The sequence below is a fragment of the Balaenoptera physalus genome (assembly GCF_965194825.1).
Source record: "Balaenoptera physalus genome assembly, chromosome: 20".
In the NCBI taxonomy this organism is placed as follows: Eukaryota; Metazoa; Chordata; class Mammalia; order Artiodactyla; family Balaenopteridae; genus Balaenoptera; species Balaenoptera physalus.
The window spans coordinates 10004653-10029542 of record NC_138901.1 but is presented as its reverse complement, the minus strand read 5'-3'; the positions used below and the strand labels follow the sequence as shown (position 1 = coordinate 10029542).

Here is a 24890-nt window from a genome sequence, read left to right as displayed (position 1 = left end):
TAGATAGCCTAAAAGGACATCATTAGGGGTCTGGTAAAAGAAATTACAGGACATCCACACAGTGGAATACCACGCGGCTCTTTAGGGAATGAAGCAGCTCTCTATATAATGATATGGAACAAGCATTAACATGAAGTGAAAAATTACAAACCTTATTGAAAGACATTAAAGAAGACCTCGGTAAATGGAAAGGCAAACCATGCTCGTGGGTAGAAGACTCATCACCATAAAAATCTCAGTTCTCTCCCAATTAATCTACAGATTCAAAGCAATCCCATTCAAAATCCTAAAAGGCTGGGGTGGGTGGGATGTAGTGGGAGGGAGTGGGGAATTGTCCTGCAACATATGAAGGCTTATTATAAAGAGGTAATGATGAGGACAGTGATATTGGAGCTACTATGAGAAATTATACCAGTACAACAGAAAGCCCCCAGACACACCCATGTGTATATGGAAACTTGATGTATGACAAAACTGGCATTGCATACATATCAATGGGGGAAGATGGATTATTTCCTAAAAGGAGCACAGAGATATTGGGGCATCTCCAGAAGAAGAAATAGAAACGACCAAAAAATATAAGAAAGAAACACAAACTCTCAATAATCAGGCAATGAAAAGACATTTAATGCCATCAGTGGGCAAAATTAATACACCTGATAATATCTCTGGAGCGACATGATCTTTCATCCACTGCATAGAGTTTTATTTCATTGTTGTAAAGTTATAATAGGTATATATGTTGTTTAGGGATACATACCTATTTGCTAAAATTATAAAATAAAGCAGGAGAATGATTATTAACACAACATTCAAGATTGTGGTTACCTGTTGGGGTGGGAGGGAATTGGGAAGAGGGAGGAGTACCAAAAGAGCTTTCAGGATAACAGGGCTAAGGTTTTATTTCTTAAGCTGGGAGGCATATATAGATTTAGATATCTTAATAAATAAAAGATTTGAAGAATTTACAGTAGTAACAGTATATATGGTGTATGGAACAAATGAATTCAAGAAGGTTCCCCCCCAAAAAAAATGCAGAACCATGTTCAGCACATTTCCATTTTTTTTATAAGGTAATTTAATATATGTGTTTATGATTAGTTTGTGTGTCATAAAATACCTCTAGGAATAACCACAAGAAACTAGTAATAGTGATTGCCTCTGGTCAGGGAATGCAGAACGGGACCGGGGGTTATTTTTCACTGTGCACCATTTATATAATTTACATTTTCCCCTTGTGCATCTGTAAGCTCTCGGGGGACACGAGGCTCTTTGCAGGCACCGAAAGGCTGAATCAGGTGCAGACCTGCAGAGCACTGAGGCACCCTCCTAGCCAAGCTCTTGGGTGACGCGCCACTGCTACCAGGTTTTTTCAGGATTTCTAAAATAGGCACATTTCAGGACTTGGGGGGTGAAGGGCCAGGATACCTTTTAACACTTCCATTAAAACAGCTCGGGGGCTGGGGAGGAGACTGGCAAAACGAGATGAATCAGAGACCCTGATTTGGGAGAGGATTCGTTGATTGCCAACCAGTGGCAGCGAAACCTCCACCCCATCCCCAGGACCCTCCACCTCCCAGGACAGTACAGCCTGTAGATCTGATCTTTGCTTTGGAAACGGATCAACATTCCGATGTGGCCGATTAGAAGAGCCAAGGAGAGGGGCTCTCTGAGAATGAGGGTGGCACAAAGGGGCCCACGCTTCTCTGCCTCCAAGCGAGGGGTCCTATAATCTCAGCTCGAGGAATGATAACCCCTTCCTCATAGCCTTCATCCCACCCCCTTCCCATTTTGCCTTGGCCAACGTTCCGGAATAACGCGGCGGAGATGGCCAGCGGGTGGGCAGCGCAGACTCCAGCGCCCCTCTCTCCGGTCTATCCCCTGGCCGGCGGCTCCTCCTCCCGGACCCGCTCGCTGAGCAGCAAAAACTACAACTCCCAGCAGGCGGCTCGGCGTCCGGCGCGCAGCCGCAGAGCAGAGGCTGCCGGGAGCGTGTTGCCCGTAGGCGGGGCGAGCGCGCCGGGCGGAAGTCGGCCGCTCGCTAGGTCCCGGCACTGCCAGCAGCGAGGCCCCGCCGCCCGCGGGCCCCGGAGCCAGCCCGCACCGGGTGAGTGACGGCCTGCCCGCGGCCGCCGGCGCCCGCCGCCGCCTCCGACACCGGCCCCGCAGGCTCCCTCCCCATCTGACTGAGCGGGGCCTCTGCGCCCTGACTGGGGTGGGACGCCTCCCTCTGACTCTGAGAAACTGTCCTCTTCTCCCGACTGGTGGCGGACACCTCCTCCCTCTGACTTGTAAGACTCTTATTTCCTCTGACTTGCGGGACACCTCCCGCCTCTGACTTATGAGATACCTACCCCGTCTGACGGCAGCACTCCAACCCCTTCTGACCTGGGGGACTCCTGCTCCCTCTGACTGCAGGACTCCTACCCTTTCTGACTGCAGGACTCCTACCCTTTCTGACTGCAGGAATCCTCCCTCTCAGACTTGCAAGACTCCCCCCCGCCCCCGCCCCAACCCCCGACTTGTGGACACCTCCCCGCTCTGACTAGGGTGGGACATCACCCCCTCTGACCCTGAAGGATGCATTCCCTTCCTGACGCTTAACTATCCTTGAGAACAACCCTCTCCTGCCCCCTGTGATTTCATTGCTGCTCCTCTGACCTATGCAGGGTCTCTCCTAACCGGTTAGGGAGCCCTCCCCTCTCTGACAGGCACTTTGTCATACCTGCAGCAGGCCAGCCTTCCCCACCCCAGCAGGCCTTCCTCTCCTTCCCTTCAGCACTTTTCTTCCTTTTGCACCCAAACTGTGCGTCCTCCCCTCTCCCCTCCTCCCAGCCTCCATCTGGCCTGGATGGGCACCATCCCTGGGACAGGCACCTCTTGCCCATCCTTGTCGCTTGGTGCCTTTCCCTTGCCCTCATGTCCCTAGGCTTGGCAGGCACCTACACCTGCGCTCACCCTTCTGTCTGCCAGGCACATCTTTTCCCAGGCACCTGAGTGTCCTCCCAGGAGACCAGCGTCCCTCAGCACTTTTGCTCCATTTTGCCTGCCTGTCTCGGGGTATGTGCTTGACGTCTTTTCCTACCACGTTCTCAACAGAGTGTAGGTTTGGGAGCGTGCATCTCCTGATGTCGACTGAATCTTGCTGGCTCTTCAGTGTAAGGACCAAAACTTGACCAAAGCGTGGGGTCACAGGGGGTCCATGAAAAGGAAGCCAGTGCTGCAGTCCTTCAGGAGCCGGGGGGTGGGGGGGCGGGTCTCTGCAGCCTCTCCCTCTTCTCCCTTTGAGGAGCTTGATTGAGAAAGATCTTCCTGGATTAGGCTGTGGGCCCTCCTCCAGCCCCCAGCCCCACCCCACAAGCCTTTCAGTGGAACAGCCCAGCCTGAGCCTGTGGGCATGGTGGGGCGCCTCCCAGAGCAGCCAGCAGCCTCCCTGGGGGACCCTCCCTGCCGGCCTCAATGAGCCCTCTATTCGGCCTGAGAGGCACACTGACTGGCCAGCCCCTCCCTCTGCACTTGGTAGGGGCTGCGTCCTGAGAGTGTCTTCGGGAGAGGACTCAGGGGAAGTGTAGATTTGTTCAGGAGCTGTCACGAGGCCACTGCAGTGGTCTGGGGACAGGATTGTCTGTCTTCTCACTCTTTTTCTCATCCAAATTTCTCATCTGCTCACAGAAGGCACTGTGACGTCACAGGGTGGTGGAGGAAATCCCGTGCGTGCAAGTACACTTTGCGCCACCATATGATCTGATCGTTTGATACCTTCTGTTAGCTGAAAGTCTCCTATCTTCCCCCTAAAGATGTTCACCAAATGTAGTACACACCTTTTTTTCATAGCCCACAGCAGCGTCATAGACTTTAAGCCGTTGGTACTTGAGGGATTTTTTACATGCCAGTCTGATGGCACCCTGTGCATGTGCCAGGCATTCCCGAGCCACAGAGGCAGGGAGGAGGGACCCAGGGTGCAGGCGGAGCGGCTGTGTCCACCCCACTCCCTGAACGTGGCCTTTGAGGTGAGCACTTGCAGGCTGCCGCAGACACACACCCCTTTCATCTGAGTCTCGGGACTTCCCAGGCAGCGACGTGGCCATCCTCATGGCAGCTGTGTGGGGGGTAGGTGGATAAATGCCCTAGTGTTTTCTCCTTCAAAAACAAGAGTATCTCAGCTCTGGGAATGTGGTCCAGAGTCCTGAAATGACTCTGCACTATGATAAGGAAGTCATTTCTTTATTGTTCAGACGTTTGTGGAGTGGTACCTAGGACACTGGAAAAAAAAAAAAAAAAGACAGTGATTATTCTTTTCCTTCCAGTAACACTCTGGACTGTGGAGATTCCTGGAAAGATCTTATTAAATGCCAACATTAGGGGAATCTAAAACTTTCATCTTGATCTTTAAGGACTTTTATGTTGATTTCCCTTTTCATTAGACCAAGGTGATCAATTAGGAAAAAATCCTGGTAATAGAGAAATCTGTTTGGGTAGATGTTCGGTTTTCTCTTTTTCTACACTTTTTTTTTTTTGAATCCTACTTGTTTCTCTGTAGTAAGTCCAGTCATTAAGTGGAACTCACAGCTCCAGGTTCTGAAACAGAGCCCTACTTCCATTCGTGCTCTGCCGGCAGAATGCGTCGTGGGGAATGAGGCCGGAGCAGGGCTCCAGACGGCAGTGTGCAGACGGGGCCAGACCAGATACAGCTACGGTTACTGGCAGTGTGAGAGTGAGGGTGAGGTTGGAGCCCGCCCAGAAGGGCTCCAAGGGGTCCCAGGGGTTGAATGAATCCCAGTGACGCTGGCCACTGAGAAGAGTGGGGGAGAAGATGGGTTCTTGCAGGTGCACCTCCACTGTGGGAGCAAGCCCTGATTCAGGTCGATCGTGGGGTGATTGTGTCCCCATATTTGTGGGCTCTCTGGGAAGCAACCCCAATGATGTGTGGTTTTGTTTGGGACCTCACTTCCAACTGGGAAGATAACTTTTTGCTAAAAATCCTCCAAGTATGACATTAACGATACAACTGAAGCTCACGCAGCCCTACTGTGATGGGATAACTGCAAACTGTGGATGATCTTGACACTGCCGCCTGCCCCAGAGACAGAGCCGTGTGTGAATGGCCCTGCCCCCTTGGGAAAAGCCGGAGGTTCTTTCCCTGTCTCCCTCCTTGTGGTTGGCAGAATAATGCCCCCCCAAGGTGTCCACATCCTGACCCCCCCCAGAATCTACAAATATATCACCTGACGAAGGGAGATTAAGGTAGCAGATAGAATTAAGCTTGTTAACCGGCAACCTTTAAATAGGGAAATCATCCTGGATTATTCAGGTGGTCCCAGTGTAATCACAGGGTCTTTAAAAGTGGAAGAGGGAGACAGGAGAACTTCAGAGGGAAATGATGGCAGGAAGGCTAGAGAGATGCAGTATTGCTGGCTTTGAAGGTGGAGGAGGGGGCCATGAAATGTGGACGGCTGTGAGAAGCTGGAAAAGGCCAGGAAGCAGATTCTCCACCAGCCCCTCAGGAGGGGACACAGCCCTTGATTTTAGTGAGACCCACGTCAGACTTCTGTCCTGCAAGACTGTAAAATAAGTTTGTGGTGTTTAAGCTGCTGAGTCTGCGGTGATTTGTTACAGCAGCAGCAGAAAACACATTCACTCCTCTTGGGTAGTGACTTCAAAGCAAGACAGAGGGCTGAAAACTATGTTATCTCAAAGTGTATTTAACTGGATTCAGTAAGCAGTTGTGAATGCCTGTTTGCAGAGAAAGAGAGGAGTCAGGGGAGGTGCAGAGTTAGGTAGCACCCAGAGTCAGCCCTGACCTCAGGAGTCCCTAAAGGACATATTGGACTACTGGGACCTTTTCCTTCCTCCCTGGTTTCCTTCTGCTGCCCACCCTGTCCAAATTTGAAATGGACTTTTCAAGTACAAAATAGTAAGCCTTGGCGAGTCCAGAACAGAAGAATGCCATGAATCAGGTCACATTCTCAAGGAGCTGAGACACATCATCCGCGTCCTTTGAGACGCTGTCTCGCTGCGGCTTTGAAGCCCTTGGCCTCTGTCTTGGCCGCCCTGAAGAGTCAGTGATGTCGACGGGATTAGCTCTTTTTTTTTTTTTTTAGCATCTTTATTGGAGTATAATTGCTTTACAATGGTGTGTTAGTTTCTGCTTTATAACAAAGTGAATCAGTTATACATGTACATATGTTCCCATATGTCTTCCCTCTTGCATCTCCCTCCCTCCCACCCTCCCTCTCCCACCCCTCTAGGTGGTCACAAAGCACTGAGCTGATCTCCCTGTGCTATGCAGTTGCTTCCCACTAGCTATCCATTTTACGTTTCGTAGTGTATATATGTCCATGCCACTCTCTCACTTTGTCCCAGCTTACCCTTCCCCCTCCCCATATCCTCAAGTCCATTCTCTAGTAGGTCTGTGTCTTTATTCCCGTCTTGCCACTAGGTTCTTCATGACCTTTTTTTTTTTTTTTTTTTTTTTCCTTAGATTCCGTATATATGTGTTAGCTTTCTAACCAGGAAGTGCCCTTGGGCAGTGAGCAGAGCGGGAACTCTGAGGCCCGCCTGCTGTCTGGATGCCGCTGCGCCCTCCGGGACCGTTCAGATCAGAGACCGAGGCAGGGAAGGGAAGGCAGCTGCTCTGCAGGAGTGAGAGGCTGGGAGGAGAGTGGCCACCGCTCTGGGCGACAGGGAGCTGGGAGGGGCCTCCTGTCGCTTCCTGCCTCCCTAGATCCTGAAGGGGAGGAGTTTTGCCCTGGCAGCTGTCGTTAAACCTATTTGCCCTGCCACCTGTCACACCCCTGTTCCTAAAGGAAGCTACAGAAAGAGGCCCTCAGCTGTGTCCAGAGTTGCCGCCCGCTTTTGTCTGAGCCCTGCTAAGTCCAGTGGCAAAAGGCCCAAGCATGGCCCGTGGAGGTAGGGGTGTCGGAGCCCGTCCTCGTTCTTAACCGTAACCAGACCTCGGAGGGGCTCCTGCTTCTGGGGTGGGGAGGTGGCGTCACCCTGGATGGACATGCAGGAAGAGGTCGTACCGCTTTCCTTGGGCCTGGGAACCCACTGGCAAGTGGACAGACCCCAACGCCACACCTGGCTGTTTCAGGCCTGTTTTCTAAGGAAGTTTTGGTTCGACAGAAACCGGAAAAGCGTGAGTGTCAGTGAGCCGTTCTTGGTACCCACCCTAAAGAGAGGGGACCGGGGAGGAAATTAGGACTCGAGCCTCCTGGGTGGTTGTTGCCCCTTGACAACCAGCGACTTCTTTCTGTGGATGTTGCAGTGGGGCTGGCGATGGAGAAGGAAGCCAGCAGGGGTGCAGTCCCCTGGGGTTTCTGAGCAGGAGAGGACTTGGCTGCAGGCCCCCTGGACAGGCGAGCCTGGCTGGTCAAAGAGCCTGTGACTTTTTACTGCAGCAACTTGGTTCCAGTTTCCCGGGTTATATAAAATCAGCCCATTATGCTGCACGTGGTGGGACTGACAAACTTCTTGTTACACTAAAGCAGACATTTGAACTGCTTAGTGTTTGGAGGCGCGTGGGCAGGGGGAGAAGCCTTAGCCGGGCCCTACTGGGAACGGCTTTGTCCATTTCACCTCTCACCTGCAGTGGCTCGTTTCTCTTGGTTCTTGTGGTTTGGTTTGGTTTGGTTTGGTTTTTTAATGAAAATACAAGCTCTCGCTTGGCACCAGACTTCCAGCAGCAAGACACCACAGGCAGCTCACCATCAGTTTTAGGCGATAAACCAGCAGACCTTGGCATGGCATGAAAACTCATGTGATTGTAAACTTTCTTTTCCACAAAATAAAAGTAATTCCTTGGGATCCTAAAGGAGGGATGGAGACCAGGGTTGGGCTTTGATCCAGTGGTGAAGCTAAAGGGATTTTCTGGAAGGCAGCCTGAGTTCTTCTGTCACTGAGAGCAGTTGAATGATTGTTTATTTAACGAAAGGTGATCGAACCCCAGGTGTCCTTAGGTCTTGAGAGCCAACCTGACTGAGCAGAGCCCCTTCGCTCCTGGGCTCAAGAGTCGAGTCGGGAGGCTGTGGACCGGATCGCAGCCAGACAGATGGCAGAGCCCCTGCCCAGAGAGAGGCCTCACACAGAGGCGCAGCAGGCACGTCGGGGGTGCGTTGGTTTCTAGGGCTGCCCTGAGAGAGCACCACAAACTTGTTGGCTGAAAACAACACATGTGCCTTCGTAGTTCTGGAGGCTAGAAGTCCATTTGAATGTCATTTCACTGGGCTGAAATCATGGTGTGGGCAAGGCCACGCTCCCGCCGAAGGCGCCAGGGGGCAATCCGTCCTCTCCTCTTTCCAGCTTCTGGGGGTCCCCCGCATTTCTTGGCTGTGGTCCTCTTCTTAGTCATCGAATCTCCCTCTGTCTCCCTTCCGTGAGGACACATCGCATTTGTGGCCCACCTGGATAATCTCCCCATCGCAAGGTCCTTGACTTGCTCTCATCTGTAGAGTCTCTGTTGCCGTAGAAGGGGACAGTCACAGGTTCTTGGATTCGGCCTGGGTGCCTCTGGGACCAGTGTCAGCCCCCCCCCCCCCACCGCAGGAGGGACGCTTACTGGTGGGGGAAGGGCACTTCACCATAGACGCAGGGCAGGAGGGGGAAGGGACAGCGGAGGCATGACTCTCATGGGACAGCCAGGGACTTCTAGGTGGTTCCGTGTGGCCGGGTGGAGAAGGCATCCGTGCAGGGGTTCGGCAGCTGGATCGTGGGATCGCAGACAGCATGCTGTGCGTGGGGAGCACACGCGAGGCGGTGAGGCTTTCCCTGCAGGCTAAGGGGCTTGTCCTTTAGCAGGAAGGCGTTGGGGGCTAGTAAAGGTTCACCTTTTAGGAAAATCTTTCTGTCAGTTGTGTGGAGGATGGATTGGGGAGGGTCTAGCCTGGGGATCTGTTCCTGGGGGGGAAAGAGCGTGGATATTCTCAGCTTTGCAGGCTGTCCAGGTCACCGACTCTGCAGCCGTGCCTGGTGCTTACAGGGATGGGCCGGCACCTATGCCAGCTTTGCCTGCAAAGCCGCACCCCCCCCCAGCAGGTGGGCGAAGGTGCTAGTAAAGTGAGGAACAAAGCAGCCAGCCAGCGGCAGGCAGTCAGCGCCAAGGCCTACAGCATCTGAGCCAGCGGCCGTGGCACTGGGAAGCCAGCACGTCACACACGCAGTCCACACGTGGAGAGACGGAGGCCCAGAGAAGCCAGGGCACTTGTCTGAGGTCATGCGGCCGGTAAGTGGCAGAACTCAGGTTGGACCCGGATGGCCTGGGTCATCAGGAGGCCAAGGTGAGACAGAACCAGGGCAGAGGCCGTGGGGGTGGGAATCCAGAGCTGGGGTACTGACGGGTGAGGGGACCTGGCACCTGCCTGGATGTGAGGAAGCGAGTGATTTTGACTGAGGATGGCCCCTGAGTGCTGCGAGTGCCCTCAGCCAGCAGTGCATTCCTGAGGGGAACCTGCTCCGGGCACAGGAAGCTCGGCAGCTGGGCCCCTAGCCTGGATTCTGGGGGAAGATTCAGGCTCGGAAGGTGTGGATTCAGGAGAAGAGGTGGGTGGCAGGGAAGGAGCCAGCCTTGGGGGCTGAGAAGAGACAGGCAGGAGGAGGACCACAGACAAGTCACAACTCACATCCCCGTGCCTGCCGGCAGGAGGTGCAACAAGACACCCTACAGGCTGGGATCTCAGGGCTGGGCCCCAGGAGCAGGCCTGTCGGTGGGTCATCTCCGGGGGCACGGGCAGACCCTGGCATGGACGGGAGAGTGAACGCTGTTCCAGGATGGTGAGGTGGGGAGGAGCAGAGGTGTCACCGGGTGGGGGCGGGCTCTCCATTCATTCATAGATTCATGGATTCACCGTTCATCCATTAACATACTGAGCGCTTTCAGTGTACCTGAGAGTGTAATCTGGAGGTGGAACGGTGACTCGGATAGGAGATCTGGACAAGTACAGACTGTGAGAAGGAACCAGAAGGGCAGGCGTGGCTGAACTGAGCCTGAACAGCAGGAGGAGGCCCTCCGCCCGGACCAGGGCTCGTGGCCGGGCGGGCTCCACCGGCCCCTGGCTGCTGACGGTGGCCTCAGATTCTCTGCTGCGAGCCAGTGGGCAGGAGATGGGACAAGATCACTGGTGACAGTGAGGATAGTGACTCAGGAATGGAGAGAGAGTTGGCCGGGGGCAGTGAGGACGCCACATCACAGTGGTGACACACCTTCACTGGCAGACACTGTGTCCACTGCGCCTGCAGCTCTGTGACCAGGGGGCAGCTCGACCATCAGGGGCTGGATCCAGGGCCATGGGCTTGCGTGTAACCAAGGTGGGGCTCAGGGGCAAGATGCTGAGGGGCTGCTCAGGAAGTGGGTGTATTTTTCACTCCTTCAGCACTGGATGCTGTGGGGTAGAGGATGGGCAGGGAAGTCATTCTGAGGAGGTGAAAGCGAGACAGCCAAGAGCCAGGAGCCGGGGCGGGAGGATGGCAAGCCCTGTCTCGGGGACGAGGGCTGGTGTGTCGGGGCAGAAGGGAGGCTGGCGTGGCCAGTCGCTGGGGAGGGTTGAGGGCTGGCAGGGGTCGTGTAAGTAGCGAGGGTTTGCTCACGAAGCAGGGAATGACGTGGCCAGAGGGACTGGCTTGAATAGCAGGTGTCGCTGGCTGCGGGGCACCAGTGGCTGTCAGGGAGGGGAGTGGCAGCAGGGGCTGGAGGGCGGCCTGTGTGGTTGCAGTGAGAAGGGGCCGTGAGAGCAGATGGGAGCCGAAGGGGAGGAGACGGGTGGCCGGATTGCTAGCGCCTGCTGGCGGAGCAGGTGCTGCGGAGGAGGGGAACCAGGGCTGTGCCTAGGCTTTTCGAGGTGGTGGTGGTTCATAACTTACTGTCGAAGCATGTTCAGGTGGAAAGTTCCATCTCCCAAGGTTTCAATGAAAGTTTTGACCAGGGCAACTGCAATTATGGCCGTCCTCCATCACCACCTCTGTTCCTGGTGGGGAGGATTTGTGAGCGAATGCATGTTAGAAATCCAGGCAGAATTCTGACTAGGAGGTGAGATGCAGGAATTGAGAGCTCAGTGGTGACACTGGGCTGGACGTGGACACAGGGCAGCTTTGGCCTGGCTGTGCTTTTGAAGCCTCGGTTTGGCGAGACCAGAGGAGGGGCTGGGACTCCTGTTTCTCCCGCGGAGTCCTCAGCGACCAGCTTGCGGCTCCATGGCAACTTGGGGGGCTGCTTCCTGGGGGAGGAGGGAGCCCTCTCCCAGGAGGGGAGCCGGGGGCCAGTGCCCAGGGAAGGAGAGGAAGACTCCGAGGCCGTTCTGCAGGGCCCCACGCGTCTTGCTTCCTCCTTAGAAGTCACTTTTCTGCACTTGACCCCGTGGCCGAAACCTAAGAGTGTCCAAAAAGCAAGGGAAGGGGAAGGCCTGGTTTCCATGTGGACCTGTTGCCGTGATTTTCCATCCTAGGAGCGGGGCCGCGTGCTCTGCATTTGGGGGCAAAGGGTGGGGGGTGGCACAGAGCCACCAAATCCCCGTGAGTCCCCACACCCTTCCCAGCTGCTGCCTGGTGGAGGGAGGAGCATCTGCACAGAAAGTCACACCGATGGTTGTTTTGGGGGCCAAGGCAAAAATGCTCCATGGCCCGAGGGAAGTTTCTCAGGCTGAGACCTACTGAGTTACAGCTGAAGGCCGAGACTGAGAGCGGCCGAGGGCTGGCGTTCTGCTGATTCCGCCCCGGAGACAGCGCCGGCCTGGTGCCGCTGTGGCCTCGCTGAGCTGCGTGGTCTGTGCTGGGAACAAGAGCTGCTGTTCCTGGCCGCTACAACCAGCTCTGGAGCTGTGCCTCGAGCTGCGCCCAGGGAATGGGCTGTGGCGAGCCACGCTGTCCTCGGAGCTGACTCGCTGACACGCTGGGCTCCAGGCGGCGAGGGCCCGTCAGACTCTGGTCCCTCAGCCATTTGCATTACAGAAAGACGCCAGGGGACGGAGGTTGCCAAAACCAGAACTATTTTTGTTTGGATTGAATGTGTTTTATACTTATATTTGAATATTACAGAAACCTAACCCAGGAGGAAGTAAAAGCTCACTCAATGAGCACGCGTCTGCACTGTGCACTGTTCTAGGAGCTGGGGACACAGGTGAACAAACTGATAACTATAACATGATGTCAGGTGGTGACAGATGCCAAGGAAGGGGATGGAGGGTGCCGTCGGGAGCAGAGCCGTCAGGGAGGGCTTCTCGGCTGAGGTGACCTTGGATTAAAATACAGACCTGTACTCTCTCTGTTACCCTGTCCTGCCCGACCCCCACCCCACCCCCCAGCACATGCTGCCCCTCCCGCAAGATTGCAAAGCACCAGCCTACACGGAACCTTCTCTCACCGAGCTTTCTGTCTTGCAAGCTGGGATAGAGGAGATGGAATAACATTGCTTTGGAAAGACTTTTCTTCTTGCTGAATAAGAGTAAACACAGATACTGCTAGAGTCGGGGTTTACTTAAGCCAAGGAAGTAGTAATGGCACAGAGTCGCGGCAGTGCTGTTTACCCTGGTTGAGGCGGCCCCAGACCGTGTGCCCTCACGTAAGTGGGAAGCGCTGTGCCTGGCAGGTCGCTGACCTCTCTCCTTTCCCCCTGGGTTGCAGGTCCCGCCTGCCCTTCAGTCTGATGCCCGTCCAGCCCTCCGACCCCCCGGAATGGAATGAGTCTATGCACTCCCTCCGGATCAGCGTGGGGGGCCTTCCCGTGCTGGCGTCCATGACCAAGGCCGCAGACCCCCGCTTCCGCCCCCGCTGGAAGGTGATCCTGCCCTCCTTCGTGGGTGCCGCCGTCCTCTGGCTGCTCTACGCCCACCGCCCTCCTCCTGGCCGGCCCCCCGTGCCCAATGCCCACAACTGGAGGCTCGGCCAGACACCCGCTGACCGGTACAATGACACCTACCCCCTGTCAGCCCCCCAGAGGACACCGGGCGGGACTCGGTACAGGATCGCTGTCATTGCCGACCTGGACACGGAGTCAAGGGCCCAAGAGGAAAACACCTGGGTCAGTTACCTGAAGAAGGGCTATCTGACCCTGTCGGACAGTGGGGACAGGGTGGCCGTGGAGTGGGACCAAGGCCGTGAGGTCCTGGAGTCCCACCTGGCGGAAAAGGGGCGGGGCATGGAGCTCTCGGATCTGATTGTCTTCAATGGGAAGCTCTACTCCGTGGATGACCGGACGGGCGTTGTCTACCAGATTGAAGGCTCCAAGGCCGTGCCCTGGGTGATCCTGTCCGACGGCGACGGAACCGTGGGGAAAGGTCAGTCGGGCCATCTGTCCTCTGGGCTCGTTGCGGTGCTAGAGGACAGGTCCTGGGTCACCCTCAGCTGGCTTGGTTTGCACACGTGTGCAGTGAAGCAGTCACGGGTCGGAGGGAGGGGACGTCAGGGAGATCTAGTCTCCTCCCTGCCTCTGACCTGCGGCCCCCAGAGCGTGAGCGGAAGCCTCCGAGACCTCAGAGCAAAGCTGCGTCCAGGAGTGTGAGCTTCTGCTGGGGGCCTGCGGGGGAGGCGGGGCCTCTCAGGAGGAGGGCTGGGCTCCGCCGCTGCTGTTCTCACTGCCCCCAGGAACCAGCTCCTTTCTGCGTCCTAAAGGGCATCTTGAGAGCACGCTGGGACTGCACCCTCCACGTGCCTCACCTTTAAAGCTGGGGCATCAGATTTTCTCATTTTGAACCAAGACTTTATTAAAAAGCAAACGTCTCCTTTCTGAAAACCCAGCAGAAGGAAGGTCTGTGTGAGCAGCAGTGACCGCCCCCCACCCCTTGAGTGGCATCTGACCTCTGGCATCGGCTGTGCCCCACTGCTCTGCTGTTTGCCAGCAGGCGGATAGGAGAGCTGCGAGAGGGAGCCTGCGTGCCCAGAGCCTTCGGACAGGGTGGCAGGAGAGTTGACACCAACTTCTGTGCGTGCCTGTGCCCTCGGGTGGGTTCGCACCTTCTAGAAAGCCAAACTCCACGGCAGGCACCTGAGGTCAAAGGGGGAATCACATTAACTCACTGGGCCCGCTGCCAGGCCCTCCCCCTCCCCCTCTTCCTCCCCCTCTCCTGGTGATAAAAATCTCTCCCATGTTTGCCCAGGGCTGGGCAGGTTGGCAGGACTGTCTCAGCCACCGTTTTATTGAAAACGTTTGTTGTCCGCTTCCTGCCTCAGGCTGTCAGGGCGTGTAGGGCACCATCCAGTAGTTCTGTTTGCCCCTTGGATCGGGAGGAAAACGGGATAAAGGGAGCTCAGGGTTGCCCTGTGGTCCGTCATCCAGAGCCGCCTGCAGAGAAGCATCTAGAAGGGAGGGTTGCAGCCCCCGCTCCTCGGGCTGGCAGGAAGTTTGCAAAACATTTGGGAAGCAAGCACAGTTTAGAACACGGTGTAGGAACAGGTGAGAATATGCTAGAAGAACAAAGCACCCACACAGCCGTCAAAACTAGGCTCATAGTAAGTAAATCCGTCTAAGGAAACAAACACACTGTTTGGCGTGGCTACCGTGAGCCCCCATGCCAAGCCCCACTTAGCTCTGGCCGCTGGCACATGGTTGACTCAGGGATGTGTCAGGTGTGGCCTCAAGGACCGCAGGCGCGTTCTGTGTGACTGACACTTCCCTACACTTTCCTAGGATTGGACGTAGTCTGAGTCGGGGCTGACAGCTCGAGAAACAGGGAGCTTGGGGTCCGCGGAGATTTGTGAGTGGAAGGTGGGCCTTTCTGGCTGTGCAGGGCGCAGGAGGTTCACGTGGGTTGTGAGGCAGGTGGTCCCAGCAGGGTTTCTGGGGTGAGTTTGGGAGGAAGATGCGGGGGCTCCGGAGGGCCGGGAGAGAGAAGGGGGAGGCAGCAGGCAGAGGTGGCGCCCGTCTGCGCCCCGTGAACGCCGTGGAGTCAGCGCTAAGGAGAGGATCCCAACCGCCTACCCTCTGGGGTGGAGCTCCCAGCAGGCTGGCCTGGCCTCTGCTCTCTTGTCGCCGCCCCGAGTGACCTCTGACACCCAAGGCTGCGGACCCAGAGGGCTCTCTGCTCTTGCCTGACGAGACACACGGAGCCAGGCCAGCAGAGGGCTGGCCGTCGCCTCAGGCCCGCCCCCTGTCTCCCTGTCCCCAGGCTTCAAAGCCGAGTGGCTGGCTGTGAAGGACGAGCATCTGTATGTGGGCGGCCTGGGCAAGGAATGGACCACCGCCACGGGGGAGGTGCTGAACGAGAACCCGGAGTGGGTGAAGGTGGTGGGCTGCAGGGGCAGCGTGGACCACGAGAACTGGGTGTCCAGCTACAACGCCCTGCGGGCTGCTGCTGGGATCCGGCCGCCAGGTGAGAGCCGGGCCCGCAAGCGGGCGCTGCGCAGACGGGTGGCTGCGAGCATGCGTGTTGCTTGCCGAGCATGGGCTTCGCTTCCTGCTTGTTTGACGGTTCGGCTGTCTCTGACGGTTGCTCCCACCAGGCCACTGGGCTCAGGGGCCAATGAGACATTTTTTCTCTCACCCCGACTCACCCAGACAGACGGCCCGGCCGGCTCAGACAGCAGCCCCGTCTACAGCGTCCTCCCGGCCGCCACCCTGGGGTCAGGCCTCGCATCTGACGTGGTGGGAGCAGGTGCACAGAGCTTTGCTTCTTTGCCCTCGTTTCCAAGAGTCCTGGTTTGTAGTGGGGAGTGGTGGTGCTTAGAGCGGCCCGGTCACCTCTAGGCCTGGGACATGTGGCTGAGGACGTGGCTTCACGCCCAGATAGGCCCACTTCCCATACTTTTCTGCTTCGAGGCAGCCTCTCCCCACCCGCCCTGATCCATCTTCACAGATCGGACCTGCGTGTTCCTCGTGCCTCTTCCCCTGGCGCTCTCCTTTGCGCCACTTGAGTAGCACCAAGGAGGCGAAATGCAGACAGACCTCGCAGCCACGGCTACTCGGCAGCGCTGGGGAAGCCGGCGAGGAAGGGTGGCCAGAGAGGTGGCACAGCCGAGACTCAGCGCAGCCCCGCGGGCTCTGTCCTGCTGTCCCGGGCTCAATCACTCTGGACAGATGGGAACAAAAGCACATGGAAACCTAAAGAAAAGATGACGGAGACGCTGCTCCGGCACCGGGCCGCTCGCGGGTCTGCGTGCAGGGGCGCGGCCGCCCTGGCTCTGGGGAGGGCGGGCGGTGACCGGTCTGTGTGTCCCCAGGCTACCTCATCCACGAGTCTGCCTGCTGGAGCGACACACTGCAGCGCTGGTTCTTCCTGCCGCGCCGCGCCAGCCACGAGCGCTACAGCGAGAAGGACGACGAGCGCAGGGGCACCAACCTGCTGCTGAGTGCCGCCCAGGACTTCGGCGACATCTCCGTCCGGCACGTGGGGGAGGTGGTCCCCACGCACGGCTTCTCCTCCTTCAAATTCATCCCCAACACCGATGACCAGATCATCGTGGCCCTCAAGTCCGAGGAGGACAGCGGCCAGATCGCCACCTACGTCATGGCCTTCACGCTCGACGGACGCTTCCTCCTGCCCGAGACCAAGATCGGGAGTGTGAAGTATGAGGGCATAGAGTTCATTTAAACTGGGAAAAATCAAGACGATGAGCAAGGCTGGGGGGGTGGATGGTTTTCAGCTATGTCAGGACTCAAATTTTATAAAAACCCGAGGACTGCACTTTTATGTGATGTTTAGTTTTGCTTTTTTTTTTTTTTTCTTTCCTTGGAACTCTGAGGTGTATGCCTGGTTTAGAGATTTCCAGAATTGGGAGCTCAGTCCCAGCCTGAGATGTGGCTTCTCAGAGGGGAAGAGGCGGGCCTCCTGGGACTGCAGGCTGGACATTTCCCTGCACTGCCATCTGGTGGTATAAGCTAGTCATTGCAGGCATCTTAATTTGGGGCCCATCCTCTGATTCAGCCCTTTCTCCCATCTGACCTACCTTTCTTTTCTCTCCATTTCTTCTTTTGTTCAATAAATATTTCTTGAGCTCCTACTGTGTGTCAAGCACTGTGCCCCCTCTGGGAACACAGCAGTGAGTCTGAAGCAGGCCTGCCAGTTAGGTGCTCCTGGGCCGCCCCCTTCTCTTCCTTCCTCGTGAACCTCGGGCATTAAACCCACACCTCCAGACCCCTGGAAAAGAACCTGTCCTGCTACAGGACATCACAGGGCTGTGAGAGCGAGGGCAGGCCTCCGGGAATGCTGCAGGTGCCCAAAGTGCTGCAAGAGGGGACGCAGGCCCACCATCTGCCCCCCCATCAAACTTCTCCATTCAAGTGACCGACCCCGTTTTCTGCCTTCAGGAAAATTCTGCAGCTGTGTAGCACTTTGAAGTTTTTATTATTAACTTATATTAATTAAAGTAATTTCCTTTCTTATAAAATGGCATTGGCAAATCTTATCAGAACAAAGTCTTGTAGTTAACAAATTCATTCCCAGCAGTGAAGGAAATGGTAATTAAGCAGTTACAAGTTGGTCAGGCAAGTTTTCAAGCGTTTCTAAGTCCTTGGTCAAAGGATACAAAGATAAGGATAAGGATATATTGCCGTTTTCTAGCAATTATCAGAAATTGCCATTCCTTTTAAAGACTTCCATGAATGACTTGAATTTGTATTTCCTGAGTCAAGTGGGGCCCTGGGTTCTGGCGAGCCTACACCCTGCCCTAGGCACTGGGGCTCACTTACCCTGGAGGCTGTGGATGAGGCCTGCCTGGCCCTGTGGTTTCTGTCCTAACCTTTTATTTCTCCTCAGCCTCTTCTTCCTGGAAACTCTTCACAGAAACCTTGCTGTGTCTCAGTACCTGTGGCCTCTTCTCCACGCTCCAGGGTAAAGGCAGAGGGTTTGGGACAGAGGTCAGCCAGAACCAGAGCCTAGAAGGGCCGTTGCCATCAGCCCACGGCGCCCCTCGCCCAGAAGCTACCTCACCCCTCAGGAGAATGTAGGGTTCGTGATGGCCGGGAAGGGCTGTGTTTTAGGCTCTGGCTGTTACTGTGTGGACCCCCTGTCTCACAGACTTTTCCCACTTTGAAACTTTAATACAGATACTTGGAGGGAACCCAGGAAGGCTCCCTCATTCTTGTGCCGGTTGTCTGTTTCTTCCACTGTAAAACAAATAGCAAAAGAACAGAAAACAAATCTTGGAACGTGACATGTTTCTCTAGAACTCAGCTCCCACTGGACACAGTCTGAAGGCCCAAGTCTTTTCTGACTGCCCAGCTGGGCTCCCTGACACCCCTCCTTGATAAACATCCATGAATGACATCAGGGCTGTGTGATATTAAAAATACAAAGATGGAATTAGGAAGATTGGAGGACTGGGGACAGTCACTGAGTTGAGATCCAAGACTCAGGTGCCCAGAAGCACCATTTTCACACAGTGATTTTCAGATATTTTAAAGCTAGCCTTTCCCCCCTGTATTCGCTGCTGTAAGCATAATGATTGTGTTCCTTCCTACTGGAGCCATCGTTTTGGAAACAATAAAGTGTATTCTCTTTGTCTCCTGGTCTGTGTTGGCTTTTGGCGCTGCCCCAGGGGATATGAGAGCTGATTCACACAGGGGCTCAGCGAAGGGTGCGCTCCCTGTGGGGGTGAAGAGGGGGTCCTGGCAAGGAACAGGCCAGAAGCCTTCTTGACACAGGACGGCTGATGTGCTGTGGGAGTTCACAGGATAGGGACCCATGGACCTTTGCAGACGAGGAGACTTTTCGGAAACCGAATCATCCAGTCCAACTTTTCCCCAAGTCTGAAGATGCTCTTTTGGTCAGAGTGGTTAAGAATATAGGCTCTGGGACTTCCCCGGTGGTCCAGTGCTTAAGACTCTACGCTCCCAATGCAGGGGGCCCAGGTTCGATCCCCGGTCAGGGAACTAGATCCCACATAACGTAACTAAGGTCCTGCACGTGGCAACAAAGATGCCGTGTGCTGCAACTAAGACCCGGCACAGCCAAAGAAATGAATAAATAAATACTAAAAAAAAGAAAACGAATATAGGCTCTGAGCCTACTCTCGCCTTCTGAAATGGCCCACACTCTGTCTGTGGGGTGTGTTTCTCTCTGAATAAATCCACTTCTTACCTAAAGAAACAATATATAGGCTCTGAGTTACTCCCGGTTTCCAGTGCTGGCTCTGACACTTCCCAGCGGTATGACTGTGGGTAGATCATCTAACCTCTCTGTCCTTCGACTTCCTCAACTGTGAAAGGACGGTGATAATGGAGCTACTTCACAGAGCTGTCGTAAACAGTAAGTGAATCCATTCACAGAGGGGAGTAGAAAATTACCTGTCTCTTCCTTAGCACCTGCTCACCCATTTTGTTGGAGGTGCTGGAAGACTGGTAGTGAGGTGGGCCCCGGCGAGAGGTCTAGACTGGTCCAGGTGTCATCAGGGTGTCTGATGAGTCTGCAGGAAAGAATGAGATCGTTCTGCAGGACACGCAGGGCCCTAAGAAGTCCTAAGAAGAAGCCTCAGGCGCATGGAAGGAAGGGACTGGTGAGGAAGGGAGGCCTACACTGGTGGAGGACACCAGGGGAGCATGGGGTCAAGTGGCAGTGTGCCCATCCTCCTTCGTCCCTTCTGTCAGACTCTGCAGGAGGTCAAGTAAGAAGGTTGAGCGTGTCCACGGGCCGAGCAACAAGGAAGATGTGGTGTTCTTGGCGATCCTGTGAGAACAGTTCCGGGGGGGTCGGGGGGGAGCCAGAGCGCATGGGGCTGAGGCGGGAACAGGATGAGGAGCTAGTTGCACACAGAGCAGGAAGGCACGGAAAATCGGCTCTTGACTGTGTCTTTAAGTAACCGCTGTACACTGGACTCGCAGTGACTCGTGCCTGCCTGCCACTCACGCCTGCGATTCACTAGCAAAAGGAAATTTCCCAAAGTCGTCTCAGAACTGCGTGAAAGAAAATGAGATCAGTTTCTTTACAAATGTTAATCCTGTCTTCTTGTGCACTTTAAATTGGTAAATTCCAAGGTAAATTATACCTTAATAAAATTGTTAAAAGATTTGGGTAAAGTGGAAATAAAATACCTTCACACAAAGAAAATTCCAAGGGCAACTGGCTTTACTGGTAAATTGCGCCAAACATTTAAGGAAGAAATCATAACGAGCCAACACAAAATCTTTCATGATTTTGGAAATTGGGAACACTTCCCAACTCATTCTGTGAGAGCACCATTACCTGATACCAAAACCAGACAAATATAAGAAAAGAAAAATATAGAACAGTGTCGCTCATGAACATAGAGGCAAAAATCCTGGGCAAAAATTTAGCCAGTTGAATACAGCATCATATAAAAATGAAAATACTTCATGACAAAGTGTGATTTATTCCCGGAATGCAAGGTTAGTTTAATATTCTAAAATCCACATAATTCACCATATTAACAGACGAAAAAGGAATAAACGTATAATCTCAAAAGATACAGAAAAAACATTTGACAAAATCCGGTACCCGTTCACGATTTAAAAACAAATAAGCAGAGAAACACTTAGCAAACTAGAAATAAAAGGAAATTCTTTAAGCTGGTAAATGTCATCTGTGAAAAACCTGCAGCTAACATCATACTTCATGGTGAGAGACTTTCCTTCGAAGGCTGGGAACAAGGTAAGAAAGTCAGCTTTCACCACTTTTTTCCCCCACCGCTTAACTTTTTATTTTAAAGTCATTTTAAACCACAAAGAAGTTGCCAAACAAGAATAGTGTTGCTGTGTTCCCTTCATGTAGTTTTGTCCAGTGACAGCCTCTCACCTCTAACCACAGCTCAGTGATCAAACCAGGGAACCGGCATTGTGCTTGTTACTTTCATTCACCCGCTGTCCTATGCGAGGTCCCAGACAGTGCAATCAGGCAAGAAAAAGAAAAGTCTTTAGATTGGAGAAGAAAGAGTAAAACCATCTTTATTCACCAAGAACAAGATCAACTAAATAGGAAAACCCTAAGGACTCTTCAAAAAAGAACTAACAGCTGAGTTTAGCAGAGCTGAAGGATACACGGTTCACATACAGAAATTAATTTTGTTTCTGTGCAGCTGCAGTGAACAGTTGGAAATGGAAAAATTTTAAAACAGCATCATTTATAATAGCACCGGAAAACATGAGTTAGATATAAATCTAACAAAATATTTGCAAGATCTATATGCTGAAACTATAAAACACTGATGAAAGATATCAAAGAAGACCCAAATAAATCAAAGAATATGCTGTCTTCATGGGTGGAAAGACTCAAATTTTGAGGAAGGGAAACAAAGTTGAAGGACTGATACTAGCAGACTTTGAGCCTTAATGTAAGGCTGTAAGTCATCAAAATGTATTAGTGCCATAAGAAGAATAGATATATAAAGTCAGAACAGAAGAGAGTCCAGAAATAAACCCATATGTGTGTGGTCAATTGATTTTTGACAAAGCTGCCAGGGTAATTCAGTGGGAAAAAGATTGTCTTTCCATAAGTAGTGGTGGGACAACTCTATTCTATATGGAAATAAATGACTGAAACCCTTATCTCCCACCATACACAAAATTAACTCACATTAGATAATAGACCTAAATATAAGAGCTAAAACTACAAAATTCTATAAATTTCTATGCAGTAGAAAATCTTTGTGCGTTTAGGTTAAGCAAAGATTTCTTAGATGTGACACCAAAAGAATGGAAAATTGAGCTTTTTCCAAACTCAAAATCTTTGCTTTTCAGAAGACACTGTTAAGGAAATGAAAAGGCAAGTTTTTCATTCCAAACAATTTGTAAGTCGTGTATCCGCTAAAGGACTCGTAGCCAGAATATATAAAGAATTTATACGACTCAGTGATAAGACAACCCAATTTAAAATGTGTTTAAGATTTAAATAGACACGTCACCTCACCAAAGAGGAGGAATAAATGACAAGCATGTGAAAAGATGCTCCGGGCTTCCCTGGTGGCGCAGTGGTTGAGAATCTGCCTGCCAATGCAGGGGACACGGGTTCGAGCCCTGGTCTGGGAGGATCCCACATGCCGCGGAGCAACTAGGCCTGTGAGCCACAACTACTGAGCCTGCGCGTCTGGAGCCTGAGCTCCGCAACAAGAGAGGCCGTGATAGTGAGAGGCCCGCGCACCGCGATGAAGAGTGGTCCCCGCTTGCCGCAACTAGAGAAAGCCCTCGCATGGAAATGAAGACCCAACGCAGCCAAAAATAAATATAAAAAAAAAAAAAAAAAAAAAAGATGCTCCACATCATGAGTCATTAAAACCACAGTAAGATTCCACTACACACCCACCAGAATGGATAAAACTGAAAAGACTGGCAATACCAAGTAGTGGTGAGGATTTAAAGCTACCGGAACCATCATAGAAATTGCTAGTAGGGTTGCAAAATGGTTCAGCCACTTTGGAAAACAGTTTGACAGTTTCTTAAAAAGTTAAACATTTACCTACCGTACGACCCAGTAATCTTATCCCTACACAAAAGAAATAAAAACTTATGTTCACACAAAGACTTGTCTCCAAATGTTCCTAACAGCTTTATTTGTAATACAGCAGCCCCGCCTTTTTCTGCAGGGGATACTCTCCAACACCCCATTGGACGCCTGAAACTGTGGATAGTATCAAACCCCATATATACTGTCTTTTCCTATATATACCTACCTATGATTAAGTTTAATTTATAAATTAGGCACAGTAAGAGAATATCCGAGCTGCCAACATACTACTCTTGTGCTCTGGGACCATTATTAAGTAAAATAAGAGTTGCTTGAACACAAGCACTGTGATATCTGGACGGTCGATCTGATAACGACGCCGGCTACTAACTAACAGGTGGGATACACTGGATGAAGGGATGATGCACGTCCCACGGGGGACGGCGCAAGATTTCATCACACTACTCAGAACAGTGCACAATTTAAAACTCACGAATTGTTAATTTCTGGAATTTTCCATGTAATATTTTTGGACTGCAGTTTACCACGGATAACTGAAACTGCAGAAAGCAAAGCCTCGGATAAGGGGGCGGTGGGGAGGTGAGTGTAGTCCAAAACTGGGAGTGACCCAAATGTCCATCAATGCATAAGTGCAGAAACAGATTGAGGTCTATCCACACAGTGGGCTACTACTCACGAGAAAAGAACCAATTACTGATATTCTCAGTGACATCTCAAAAGCATGTGCTAAGTTAAAGGTTATATGTTGTGTGTTTCCATTTATATGAAATTCTAGGACACGCAGAGCTGCAGTGGCAGTAAGCAGATCCCCGGCTGCCAGGGTTGGGGGCTGGCAGAGGGGATTGTCAGCAAAGGCATAAGAGAACATTTGGGGATGATGAGAATGTCTTCTATATTATGATTGTCATGGTTACCATCTGTATACATTTGACAAAACTCATTAAATCGATGCACTTTATTGTGTGTAAATTATTAGATCTCAAGCCAATTTTTCTTTCTATAAATGTATTTATTTTTGGCTGCGTTGGGTCTTCGTTGCTGCACACGGGCTTTCTCTAGTTGCAGCGAGCGGGGGCTACTTCTCGTTGTGGTGCACGGGCCTCTCATGGCGGCGGCCCCTCTCGCCGCGGAGCACGGGCTCCAGGTGCGCGGGCTTCGGCAGCCGCAGCACGCAGGCTCAGGAGTTGTGGCTCACGGGCTCCAGAGGGCAGGCCCAGTAGCTGTAGCGCACGGGCCCAGCCGCTCCGCGGCATGGGGGATCCTCCCGGACCAGGGACCGAACCCGTGTTGCCTGCGTGGGCAAGAGGACTCCCAACCACTGCGCCAACAGGGAAGTCCCTCAAGCCAATTTTTTAAAAAAGAAAAAAAAGTGTGGGTCGGAATCCCAGCTTTCCCGCTCCCAGCTGTGTAGCTGGTTGGGATTCCCCTCTCTGCACTTCCGTTTTCTCATCTATTAAAGAGTTAATAAGAGCAGCTACTTCCCGTAGAGGTTGGGAGGATTGAATGGGTCCTGTCTGAAGTTTACAGCAGTGCCGGCTACCTCGAGGTTAGCGTTACAGGCAGCGTTCCGTGTTTGGTGGGGGGGCGGGAGAGGAGGCACAAAGAATGTCTTACAGGCGTCGTAAGGGCTCTGGTCTCTGACAGCCCCCAGGATGCTCGCCACCACGTCTCGGCTGTGGCTTCCTGTTTACAGCAGCGGGGTCTACAATGTCACCACTGGCCCGATTATCCACAGTGTCGGGGCTTTCAGTTGGTCTCCTTATCAGAGCTGAGCCACTCCTCTCTGGAGCAGATGGTCTCAGTTCCTGTTCTTGTCCCCTTTGTGGGCCGGAGAGACCCTGAGAGCCGGAGGGGAACAGACACCCGTGCTTTGGTTCCATGTCTGGAACATCCTCAGTCTGACATTTTACCACCTGCACACAAAGGACTTCCCAGCAGGAAAGGACTCAGGGGCTAAAGATTCGGCAACTTGGGTTTTTCGACGTTGCCACCAGTGCCTCCCGAAGGACGTCCTATGCACTCCTGACCTTGACTGGCCACTTATTGCTGCAAGTGCCGATGGACGCTAGAAGTGACAGTGCTGGGGTTTCTGTGTCAGCCAGCACTGAGGCTCCTTCAGCTGGATGGCGTGTTAAAACTCCCCTGTCTCTTCTGCCACTTCTGTTTCTGCTGGTCTCCCCACTGCTCTTTACGGTTCCTTTGGAGGGGATTAGATGAGCCGGTAGCCCCCCTCAGACCTCACATCTCGGGCAAATAGTCATTGAATGGTTGACCTGGGGGCTCACTCTCTTGGACGCAGGGCTGCCAGGGAAACTCTGTCTCCCCCAGTGGTTCTCAACCCCGGCTGCACATGGGAACCACCTGCAAGACTTTAATGCCAATGCCTGTCCCCACCCCAGAGATTGTGATTTAATGGGTCTGGGCCTTGGGAGTTTGTGAAACTCCTGGGTGATTCCCATGTGCCGACCAGGTCGACAGCCACTGGGTTAGAGAGACCTGGGGACATTCCAAGGGGACAACTCTTGTCCAGAACCTGGGATGCAAGTGACAGAAATA

General features: G+C 53.1%; 1 protein-coding gene and 1 long non-coding RNA gene across 4 annotated transcripts in view; one reads left to right on the top strand and one right to left on the bottom strand.

Moving 5' to 3' along the window:
* Nucleotides 1-24890, bottom strand: part of LOC309650967 — a 356435-nt gene that overhangs the window by 32984 nt on the left and 298561 nt on the right. The gene's annotated exons all lie outside the window — the stretch shown is intronic.
* On the top strand, nt 1991-18422 carry CANT1 (calcium activated nucleotidase 1). Of its 3 annotated transcripts, none has more exons than XM_082443009.1 (4): nt 1991-2107; nt 12610-13262; nt 15090-15293; nt 16141-18422. In XM_082443009.1, the coding sequence occupies exons 2-4, from the start codon at nt 12632-12634 to the stop codon at nt 16509-16511; spliced, it is 1206 nt and encodes a 401-aa protein (XP_082299135.1). In that variant the 5' UTR covers nt 1991-2107; nt 12610-12631; the 3' UTR covers nt 16512-18422. The 3 variants fall into 3 exon arrangements, with proteins under 3 accessions (XP_082299135.1, XP_082299137.1, XP_082299136.1); XM_082443010.1 differs by lacking the exon at nt 1991-2107 and adding an exon at nt 6997-7138; XM_082443011.1 differs by lacking the exon at nt 15090-15293.

Bases quoted from the DNA above. Each gene is read 5' to 3' on its own strand.
- CANT1 (XM_082443009.1), top strand. From the start codon at position 12,632: ATGCCCGTCCAGCCCTCCGACCCCCCGGAATGGAATGAGTCTATGCAC. The intron at 13,263-15,089 runs GTCAGTCGGGCC...CCCTGTCCCCAG, and splicing joins CGACGGAACCGTGGGGAAAG to GCTTCAAAGCCGAGTGGCTG. The intron at 15,294-16,140 runs GTGAGAGCCGGG...GTGTGTCCCCAG, and splicing joins TGCTGGGATCCGGCCGCCAG to GCTACCTCATCCACGAGTCT.